General features: G+C 62.7%; 1 protein-coding gene across 1 annotated transcript; it reads right to left on the bottom strand.

The window, feature by feature from the left end:
• Nucleotides 1-4,214: 4,214 nt before the first annotated feature.
• Nucleotides 4,215-10,772, bottom strand: LOC137159103 (leucine-rich repeat and fibronectin type III domain-containing protein 1-like protein). Its single transcript, XM_067557302.1, has 4 exons — nt 9,397-10,772; nt 6,990-7,538; nt 5,580-5,827; nt 4,215-4,496 (listed from the first exon to the last, which is right to left on the bottom strand). Exons 1-2 carry the CDS (start codon nt 10,770-10,772, stop codon nt 7,040-7,042), a joined length of 1,875 nt encoding a protein of 624 aa, XP_067413403.1. The 3' UTR covers nt 4,215-4,496; nt 5,580-5,827; nt 6,990-7,039.
• Between the last annotated feature and the right edge of the window lie 721 nt (nt 10,773-11,493).

Here is an 11,493-nt window from a genome sequence, read left to right as displayed (position 1 = left end):
TGCAGCTGCCTCTTGGGCAGGTTGCAGGGGCTGTTTATACAGGGATCCCTCATGCAGCACTGAGATGCAGCCATCTCTGGGGAAGGATGCGACAGCTTTTTACATGAGGGGCCCAGGCTGATGAGATTTGCTCCTACGGGCACAAGACAGTGAGATGGGGGCTGGGTACAGAGCCCTTCCCAGCCACGGTCTACCAGCATCTGATCTTCCCAGTTTCAGCCAGGCCATTGCCAGTTCTGTACTTGGGGCGGGGGGTTGGAGAGGGGGAAGGATTGATCTGCCCCAACCCTGACACTGTGTGTCCACCACCTCACACTTGTGCTTTACTCAGGGGCAGTGTGTGTGTGTGCGCAGGGGGCAAGGTGACCACACGAGGGGCAGGGCCGGATCAGGGTCTAGGGGTTGAACAAGGGCCGTGCAAGACTGGCTGCATGGCCCATAGGTTCCAGCCTCAGGTCAGGCACATGCAGCCAGCTGGTTGCAATCAACTGATTTGCCCACACAGCTGCCAGCATCACAGGGAGCCAGGGTGGGGAAACTGAGGCACAGAGGAGGATGTGACATGCCTTTAGGGTCACATGGGGTGGCAAACTGGAAATGGAACCCAGGAGTCCTGACTCCCGCCCCTCCCCTTTAACCACGATGCCCCTTGTTGCTATTTCCCAAGCCGCAAACGCCCCATCGTGCCGGGCATTGCTCATACACAGCAAGTGACAGTCCCTGTGCAAAGGGCTTCCAGTCTAAATGTACACATGATAGGAGGGGAAACTGAGTCACAACTCTTCAGATGTGATTCAGCCAAGGTCACCCAGCAATAGTGGAGCTGGGGATGGAACCCAGGAGTCCTGATTCCCACCCTCACCCCCAGCTCTAAAGTGCTAGACCCCCACCCTCCTCCCAGAGCCAGGGACAGAACCCAGGAGTCCTGCCTCTCAGTCCCCGCTGCCCCCCAGCTCTACCCACTAGACACCACTCCCCTCCTTTCAACCCCCCCCTTGTCTAAACACCGCCCCCCGGCAGTAACACCATTGGGGTTCTTAGGGTGTCTTTGGCTTCTCTGCTGTGGGCTTTCGGGTGACAAATGACCATCCCCCCATGTCTGCCCCCCCCCCACCAAGCTCCCCCCAGCTGTCTCCACGGTAAATGGGCTTTTAAAGAAACCCATAAAGGCAGCGGGGAAAATGTAAGATGTGGTTGCCATGGAGATCTCATCCTAAATCCCAGAGATTAACCAGGCCGAGGCACTCAGCGCTGGGATGAGCAGATGCCGCCGTAGACTTTGTCCTCCACCATGGACCCAGCCATCCCTGCCCCTCCCGCCATCAGGTGCCATCCAGATCAGCTGCTGAAATTGGGGTAGAAGCCCCCCAGCGTTGCTCCCGGAGTCCAGATCCCTGTGTGTGGGCCCAGGACAGGGGCAGGGGGCGCCGCCCCACCTGCACCCTGTGTACCCCGCACTAGTGTCCTGTGGGCAGAGCAGGCCTCAGCCGTGCCTCCCCCCCATTCACGGCTGAGGTTGCCAGAGTCGGTTAGTGCCACAGAGCGGCACCTTTAACCCCTAGGCAGAAGGGCCTGGGGGGCATGTCACAGGGTATGGCACCGATGGGGGGGTTGCTGAGGGTACCTGGCTCCCAGCCGGGTCCAGCTGGCCACCGATGATGTGTCTGGTTGTCACCACGTGGAGCAACAGCCACAGGGAGATCGACACTGGAACCAGCTCCTTCCTTCCAGTCATCCATCTGTCTACCATCCATCCATCCTTCCCTCCATACATCCATCTATCCACTCATCCAGCTGTCTACCAGCCAGCCAGCCACTTACCCAGTCAACCAGCCAGTCACTCATCTATCTATCCACTGATCAGTCCATCTGTCTGGCTACCCATATGTCCATCCATCTATCAGTATAGCCATCCATTCATCCATCCACTCATTCCTCTATCCACTGATCCATCCGTCTACCCATCCCTCCATCCATCCATCCATCCTCTGATCTGTCCATCCATCCACCACCATCTGTCTGTCCCTCTATCAGTCCATCCGCCTTGCTCCCTGCCCCCCCACCCCGCCTTGGTGGAGCTCTGTCGCGGGACGTTACTCTGCCGAGCCAGCCCAGATGGTGGGTGCAGGGCTGACCTCGACCAGCTACACGGAGGAGAGATCTAGCTGCCCCGCATCTCCTGGGATTACACAGAGAGGAACCGTCCCGAGGCACAGGCAATCCCTTTGTTTGCAGTAAAAACAAACTGGCTTTTTAACCGTTCTAGCCAATCAGGTGCAGAGGCCTGTGTGGACGTGCCGCTTTTGGGCTAAAAGAGTCTGAGTCTGGTTTAGCTTCGCCCCTGCTCTGAAACGACTCCGGCTGAGTTTGGCTTAGCTTGATCCAGTTAGGAATCAGCGTTGGTTTGACACTCAATCCCATGCTGCACTTGCAGTGTAGACGTATCCCCAGTGCTCCTCCCCCCCCATCCTCCTCCCGCCCCACCGACAAACACACAATTCCACATGCATTTTTCAAAGCAAAAACTACTTAACAACGCGGCAGCCTAAATTATTCAGGGCCTCCTGGGCAGAGCGCAACCAGCCCTCGGACTTGAAAGCTTTCCACGGCAGGGGGACGGCTGGAAGCAACAGCGCGGGGAATGTCAGGGGAGCCTCCCCGCCAAGGGAGAGCTGATTCCCAGCCCTGGCATGGCAATTTTGTCAGGTTCTTTCCCATTTGCTCGCATCTGTTCCGCCCCCCCATCCCTGTGAATTCACCACACTCTGTCTCCCCACCTTGGGCAGCCATGGTGCACCCCCTCTCCCGTTTGGAGTGAGACCAGCTCTAACCACTAGCCCCCACTTCCCTCCCAGGGCTAAAACCCAGGAGTCCTGGCTCCCAGCCCCCTCAATCACCAGCCCCCCAGCCCCCTAGCAGACCCAGGAAAAGAATCCAGGAGTCCTGCCTGTGGAGAAGGGAATCCAAGCATCCCGCATACAGCCGCCACCTGGTCCACAGGGTACAGGGGGGGGGAGCGAAGCGACACGACGCGGCCCCTGGAGCCGAGTGATGGGATTTCTGGCCATCACGGCCCAGGGATCCCATCGGGGCACCCCATTGGCTGGCCCCGCCCTGCGTCACTTACCCAAAATCAACCCAGACGGGCCTGGGGACATGCCCTGCTGCCTAGCGGTGGCTTGAGGCAAGCATCCGACCAAGACACCTCCCTGAGCTGATTAACACCACGCCCTGATACTGCTTAGCTGATCCGCAGCTCCCCTGGGCTCCCCCCCAGCTCTGCCGGTGTCCCTGGTACCCCAGCCCAGAGCTGGCATCGTTCAAGCTCCATGGGATGCACTTGACATCCCTCCTCCCCAGCAGCATGGTGACGGCTGCCAGCTGAGGACTAACTCGGCAGGACTGGTGCGTTTAGAAGCATTTGGTTTCGCTGCTAATTAAGGCGGGGGAGAAATCGCTGCCCTGGGCCTCATCCCAGGCCCCAGGGCGCCTCTCACGCCTTGCCCGGCTCCTCTGCTGGGGGGCCCAGCCGCAATGGTTATTTCCTTGTCTCGCTCAGCAAGCCGGGCTGGCGCAGGAGGAAACAGCAGCCGGGGGTTGGAACCGGCCGGCTTCCACCAGCTCCGCGGGCCGGTGCGTCCATCTAGGAGGCGGTGGCATGGACGGCACAGTCAGAGCCCGCGGTTAACACCCCCCACACCTCCTGCAGGCTCTAGAGGCTCCTGTCGCACAGGAAACCCGCCAGATATGACCTGAGTGGGCCCGACGCTGCCTGAGTTTGCAGAGAGCCTGAGCCTGTCGCTGAGTGAGGAAGACACGGGGAAAGACCCGCCGTGGGGATACATGGAAAGGCTGGGAAGAGCCAGAGGCTGGGTCTGAACAAGCCCCAGGATCCCATAGAGGAGGAGGGATTGGGAAGGAAACCCAGGAGTCCTGGCTCCCAGGCACTCTCCCTCCCCAGAGGTGCCAGGTGCCAGTTTTTGCTGCCTTGATTCTCCAGGGCAGTGACCCCTCCCCCAGTTCAACCCTCCTCCCCCCATGCAGCGACCAGCCCCAGCTCCTCCCTGCAGTGACCCTCCCCATCCCCCTGATGCAGTGGTGCCCCGCCCCCGACTCTGATCCTCTCCCAATCCTCCCCCATACAGCAGCCCATCCCCACCCCCACTATAATGACTCCCTCCAGACCCTGCCCCTGCCCTGACCCCTCCAAGGCAGCTCCCCCCACTGAGTCTCTGACACCCCCAGGCCAGCAACAGCCCCCAGCCAGGGTCCACTCGGAGCCGGCAAGTTTATTAGAAATTCCCGCCGCAGTTCGAAAGGGGCGTTTGTAGAAAAACAGCTGCCGGGCCTTGGAGAAGAGGAGGGGTCAGGGGGGTGGTGCAGGGACACCCCCCCTCCTCACAGCACAGGGCCAGCCTTGTGGGCCCCGGACAAATCCCGAGCCAGGCCAGGGGTCGGTGGCACTGTGGGGAGAAGCAGGGTCCATGGCAAACGCCCTGAAAGAGAGAGAGAGAGTCGGGGTCAGTGCCTGGGGGCTGAGCACCACAGGACAGGGAACCCTCCCCCATCTCCTTGCTATTCCTGCCCCTCCCCATGGGCTGCAGCCCTGGGGGCTGGGTCAAACCAGGTATCCACACAGAGGGAAACTGAGTACTGCAGATGCCTCCTTGCCCCCCCACCGCAGATCAGGGCTGGGGGGCTCAGGCCCTAGGGAGACAAGCCACCCGGGCTCCCCCAGGGCCCGCACTCACCGCCTGGCTCGGCATACTCCCACACAGCCCCCCTCACAGGCCCCGCTCCATGTGGGGGCACAGTCTGGCTCCCAGGGTCCCATCCGGTCCGGGCTGCCCCAGGCAGGGTCCTGGGAGAGGCAGGGCAGGGGTGTGAAATGGGGAACCCTGGAGGGGCAGGGAGGGGGTCCCAACCAGTCCCGGTGAACAAGGGGATCAGAAGAGAGGAGAAAGAGGGTGAGGCTGGGCAGAGATGGACCCTCAGGCTGTGGGGCAGGGAGAGGCCAGAGGGGGTCTGGGGAGGGGCCTATGGGTCTGAAACCATCAACTGCAATGGGGGCAGGGCCAGGTTCTGATCTCAGCCCCCCAGGACCAATCCAGAGGGTGACCAGATGTCCCGATTTTATAAGGACGGTCCCAATATTCAGGGCTTTGTCTTGCATAGGAGCCTGTTACCCCCCCACCCCCACCCCCCTCGGCCTGATTTTTCACACATGCTGTCTGGTCAGCCTAGGAGTCACCCTACTGCAATAGGGGCAGGGCCAGGTTCTGATCTCAGCCCTGGGGTCAATCCGGAGTCACTCCTGATTGCAATGGGGCAGGGCTGGGTTCTGATCTCAGCCCTGGGGTCAATCCGAAGTCACTCCTGATTGCAATAGGGGCAGGGCCAGGTTCTGATCTCAGCCCTGGGGTCAATCCGGAGTCACACCTGATTACAATGGGGGCAGGGCCAGGTTCTGATCTCAGCCCCTCGGGGTCAAACCGGAGTCACCCTGGGCGATCTTGGGCACCCGCTGCTCGGCTCTTCTGGGTGCAGGGCAGAGGGTCAATGTGATGCCCCTGGCTCACCCCAATCCCTGTTCCTCTGCTTTCCCATCACCCTTTGCAGATGCATCAGCGACGCTGCCCCAGTGGAGGCCCTCGGCGCAGCAGCTCCCGGCGTCCCCTGGCCTCCCTGGGAGAGGGAGTCACCGCACCTGGGGGCGCCCTTGATGGCTGGGCCATGCTCCTGCCGGGCGACATGCTCAGATCTTCACGTCGCTCCATTCGCCGGCCTGTCTCCTCACGCCCACGGGGGGGCACCACCACCAGGGGGGCTGAGCAAAACGGGGACAAACACGGGGGTTGGGTGAGTGCGGGAGCAGCAACAGAATAGGGCCTGCTCAGGCTGCTTGGAACAAGTCTGTCCATCCATCCACCCTTCTGCCTGCATTACCCGTCTGTCCGTCCACGCACCCACCTGTCTGAGTTACCCAGCCACCCATCCGTCTGCATTACCCGTCTGACTGTCCATCCACGCACCCACCCTTCTGAGTTACCCAGCCACCCATCCGTCTGCATTCCTCATCCGTCGGTCCGTCCACATTACCCATCCACCCTCCCATCTGCATTACCCATCCGTCCATCTGTCCATCTAGCCGTCTGCATTACGTATCCGTCCATCCACCCATCAGTCTGCATTACCCATCTGTCAGTCCATTCATCCATCCATCTGTATTACCCATCCATCTGTCCATCTATCCACCAATCCACGTTACCCATCCATCCACCTACCCATTTGTCCATCCACCTACCTACTTATCCACCCCCCACCTGCAGTATCCAGCCAACTGTCCACGTTCTCCATTCACCCATCTGCATTATGCCTACCACTCTGTCCAGCCAGCCAGCCAGCCAGCCAACCATCTGCACATGTATCTATCTACCCACCTTTCCACTGACAGGCCAGGTCTATCCATCCCTCTACTCCGCATATCCATCCGTCCGTCCATCCCGGAGCATCCCCTCCCTTTTTAACTCTTTACAACCCTCTCCAATCCTTTCTTTCCAAACCCTTTGCTTGGCACCATCCCTCGGGCTGCAAGGATCAAATGCTGCCCAGAGAGGCCCCAGCACTGGAGAAGGTCCCGTTGGGAATGTCCCTGGCTAGACATCTGCAGCCCTGAGCTAGACAGGACCCCCTAGCGGCTCTTGCTGGAGTTTCTGCTCCGGTCGCCCCCACCGAACGTGGTGGCCACGTTCTCCTCCCACCAGGGCAGAGCACTTTCCAGAGAAGCCCGGCTGCTGTGGGAGACCCCAGTCATTTGGGTGAGGGCTGAGGGGGAAGCAAGAAATAGGTTCATCTATCCGAAATAGGGCGAGACGCACGACGGTGTGGAAAGGCGTGAGTCAGACCGGCATCAGGCACGGCAGATCCACGAAGCGTGAAACCCGGCCTCCCCCGGGCAGACCTTCGCCACGCCCGTAAGGCCCCGTTACCTGGTTCCTCAGCTCTCCCGGGCACGGGGCTCTTGCTGTACAGGGCTAGACTAGTCCTTGACCACGTCCTCCTCCTGGGAGAGGGCGTCTCCCTCGTGCCCACCTCTTGGCCAGGGGTGGCCAAGCCCCTTCTCGCCATCCTTGCTCAGGGCCACCCCCGTGAGGTCCCCGGTGCTGTCCTCGGCCCCATCCGGCGCCCTGCAGGCTGGGGGCTGCCCGCCGTTGGTCTGGGAACAGCCATGCCTGACCTTGGCCATCCGGTGCCCGTCGTGGGCTTTGCAGCGGCTCGTGAGGAGGAGGATGAAGAGCAGGATGGAGGCCACGATGAGGCCGCCAATGCCGACGATCATGGTGCCACCAAGGAAGTGGGCGTGCCGGGCGTGGCACGGGGGGGAGCCGGGCCAGGTGCGGAACCGGACGCAGCCCAGGCTGCGCGTGGCCGGCAGCGCCGTCGGCCCGTCGGCGGACACGGCCAGCACGCACAGGTCGTAGGCCCGCCCCGCTGCCAGGTCCTTCACCAGGAACGCCTTGTTGGATGGGGGGATCATCCTGGGGGGCGGGAGGAGAGCGGTGAGCGGTGCCTGCGGCCACGCCGGATCCCTGCCCCATCTCAGCTCCACTCCCCTACTGCTGCCCCTGCCCCACCTCACTCCCACCACATGGCCACTCTGCTACCCACCTCCAACCCCCCCAATTTCCCCCACGACCACCCTCCTCCACCCTCCCCCCAGACCCACAGCCACCCTGCTACCTTCCCCCAGCCCCCCCCAACTACCTTACTTCACCTTTTCCCACAACACTTCCCAGCTCCCCCCCACTGCCTTCACCCAGCTACCCCTGCGCTTGCCCCATCTTTCCAGATCCCCAACCCTGTTACCCCCTTGCCCCACCAACCCCGCATAAAGGGCTCATTAGCAGTTTTCCAGGGCCAGTTCCGGGCCAGCTGCAAAGGTCCATGGCTACCGTGGGTGGGGAGGCTCTTAAAAGTCCAAAGCAGCAGCTGCTGTGGAAGGCCCCGGCCATCTGGGTGAGGGATGGGGGAAGGGGGGGAAGGAAAGTGGGGGGGTGAGAAGAATCCAGGGCGCAGGTCCATGGACTGGGGAGGAAGCACTGCCTGATGGTTTGAGCGAACACCGTTCACAGCGGGACGCCTCTGACGGCGCCTCTCCGCTGGGAGAGCACAGAAGAGCATTCATAGCGGGCGGGTCCCTCACCCCACACTGAGCTGCGGCTGGCTCTGGGGTGGGGCACAGGACTGTTTATACAGGGACCCCTCACCCGGTGCTGAGATGTAGCCAGCTCTGGGGTGGGGCGCAGGGACTGTTTCCCCTAACCTATCCTTTAGGACAACAAGCACCCAGGATCATGGGCCTACGTACAGAAGGTGCCTCTGGCAGCTCCCTAGCGCCACGCTGGGATCAGCACTGACTGCAAGTAGAGAGCGCCCCCTACTGAGCCCCCACCCCACCCTGGGAAACTTTAGGCCCCCACTCAGAGCTGGCACATCCCATTGCTCAGGACCCCCCCCCAACCCGCGCTGAGCATGAGGTTGGACCCACACGAGGCATCCAGCCCGTGGCTGATCAACAGCTCATCAGTTTATTCCTCTCTGCTCCCCGCTGGGGAAATTTGGGGAAGGAAACCGATGCCCCGAGCTGAACCCAACTCCAGCCCAGGGGAGCAGGGGTCATGGGCAATCGCCGGCTGGTGGGTGTGGTGGGGTGCCAGGAAAATTCAGGGGGTGGCTGGAGTTGTAGGGAGGCACACAGGGAGGCACACAGGGAGATTAGGCTCTGGGAGGGGGGCAGTTTTGGCCCCAGCCTTCCAGCTCCCCTGATTCACGTGAACATAGGACGGTGGCCACACAGGGCCACATTCCCGGCTGCTTCTTGCCCCCCCATGGGAAGCGTCTGGGATCGGCCCACCGGGCTCAGTTCTCCCCAGCACCAAGCAAGTCCAGACCATCTCACCCTGGCATGAACAGTGACCAAGGTGGCTGGGAGGGCCATGCCCTGGGGTCTGCACTGGGACCCAGAAATGGGGGGGCTGTGTCTCCGAGGGGAGGGGGTGCCCAGGGCTCAGCTCTAGGGCACCCAGCATGGGCGACTCGCGCCAGTTCATCTGTAAGCAGTTTAGTTAAACAGACACCGACCCCCCATGGGGACGCACTGCCCTGGCGTTACAGTCACCTCCAAGCCAGCTGGCTTATGCATGTTGGCTGGCATGGACCCACCCCCCCACCAGCCAGACACCCCCAGACAGGACCTCCCAACCCAGACTCACCCAGATGGGACCCGCCCCCTGACCCTCCCAGCCCAGAGCCACCCAGACAAGACCCGTTGGCACCCCAGGCCAGAACCACTCGGATCCCCAGCCTGGCACCCCCCGCCCGGCGGCACAGGCTCACCTGTACACCAGGGTGTCGTCGGAGGAGCTGTTGTACTGGATCTGGTACATACGGACGCCGGGCACGGACCGCTGCGGGAACCAGCGAATGAGGGCGGAGGATGCGGAGAGCGCGGAGACCAGCACGCCCCTGTCCTGCGGGGCGGCGCTCTCGTGGGCGCCCGCCTTGGCCGAGGTGAGGATGTCGGAGGGCCCAGAGGCGGCGGGTGCCGGGGGGCGGGTGCCATCAGCCAGCTGGGGCAGGGGGTGGACCAGCAGCTCCACAGAGGCGGTGGCGTCGCCGGCGGCATTGGAGGCCACACAGGCGAAGGCGCCGGCGTCCTTGACGGTGGCCACGAGGATCTGCAGGCTGCCGTTCTCGTAGGCAAGCATCCGGGAGCCGTTGGCCACCACCTTGCCCTCCGGCGAGACCCAGTGCACCGCCGGCTCGGGGTCGCCCGCCCCCTGGCAGCGCAAGGTGGCCACCTGGCCCTCCATCACCACCAGCCGCCCCGTGTGGTGGGTGATGACGGGCGGCTCGCAGGCGAACTCCTCCTCGGGGACGCTCCAGAAGGATTTGCCCAGCAGCGCGGGCGGCGAGGCGCAGGTCTCCAGGTCGTCTTCCCGCGCCAGGCGCCGGAGCCACAGCAGCTCGCAGTTGCAGTGCAAGGGGTTGCCGCCGAAACCGAGCACCAGGGAGGAAAGGGGGGAGCCCCTGGCCTTGGCGTAGACGGGCCGGCGGAGGAAGAGCGGGTCCGGGGGGATCTTCTTGAGCCGGTTGGAGGTCATGTCCAGCCGGGCCAGCTTGTGCAGGTTGGCGAAGACGCCCTGGGGCACGTGGGCGATGAGGTTGTGGTCCAAGCCGAGGGAGTTGACGTTGCCCAGCCGCCGGATGGTCTCCCAGGGCAGCCAGGCCAGGTTGTTGTAGGAGACGTCCAAGTCCTCCAGGGTGCCGGCGAAGTCGTCGAAGGCGCCGGGCGCGATGTCCCGCAGCTGGTTGTTGCTGAGGATGAGGTGGCGCAGGTTGGGGAGGCCCCGGAGCTGCTGGCCGCTGAGGGCCAGCAGGCGGTTGCCGTCCAGGTGCAGGGCGCGCAGGCCCCGCAGGCCGGCGAAGGCGTAGGGCACCAGCTGGCGGATGGCGTTGCGGGAGAGGGTCAGGTGCGCCAGCCGCGTCATGTTGGCGAAGTCCCGGCGCCGCACGGCCGCGATGAAGTTGTCCGTCAGCCGCAGCTCCACCGTGCGCCGGTCGATGGAGGGCGGCACGAAGAGCAGCCCGGTGCGGGCGCACAGGACGGCCAGCGAGGGGGACAGGTTCTGGCACATGCAGCGTGTGGGGCACAGCTGGGCACGGGAGGGGCCCAGGCAGAGGGCCAGGACGCAGAGCAGCAGGCGCTCCATGGCCGTCAGGGGGCCCGGCTGCAGGAAGAGAGACAGGCCAGGTGATGGGGGAGCCTTTCTTACCCGGCACTGGGTCCTCCTTCACCAGCAGGGGGCGCCCTGAGCTACTTCTAGCTCTGGGAGGGAAGTGGGATCTAGTGGTTAGAGCAGTGGCTGGGAGCCAGGACTCCTGGGTTCTATCCCCGACTCTGGGAGGGGAGTGGGGGCTAGTGGTGAAAGCAGGGGCTGGGAGCCAGGACTCCTGAGTTCCATGATTGATTTTTTAACTGACTCACTGTGTGCGGCTTTAGGCTACTAACCTCTCCTTTGTATTCCTCGGTTTTCTACCCTGTAAAATGGGCCAAATAACCCTTTAGCCACAGACCCTTCCCCATAGCCCCAGAGCACATGTCCCCCCCGCAAGTCCTTTCCCAGCAGCTCTGGAGACACACACACAGGCACTTCCCAGCTGCCCCCAGGAACAAAGCAAGGGAGGCGACCAGAGTCCAGAGGCAGCTGCCCAAAGCCTTTCCCTACCAGGGCGGGGTGCTGGGGCAGCCACTGCTTCCAAGTGATGCCCCGAGGATTTGGCAGAGCTGGGACAACTCAGCCCTGGCGCAGATTATGGGGGCAGAGGGGGTTTGTGCTGCTTCAACTCGACCAAGCTACTTAAAGCCAGCCAACTTCACTCTGCACGAGACTGGCAGAGCTGGGGGGAGCCCAGGGCTGGGACAGCTGGGGG

The sequence above is a fragment of the Emydura macquarii genome, unplaced genomic scaffold (genome assembly GCF_026122565.2).
Source record: "Emydura macquarii macquarii isolate MOO-44397 ecotype Brisbane River unplaced genomic scaffold, CSIRO-AGI_Emac_v2 contig_1790, whole genome shotgun sequence".
NCBI classification, from domain to species: Eukaryota; Metazoa; Chordata; order Testudines; family Chelidae; genus Emydura; species Emydura macquarii.
Note: the sequence above shows the minus strand (reverse complement) of the source record. Positions and strands in the feature narration are given on the sequence as shown.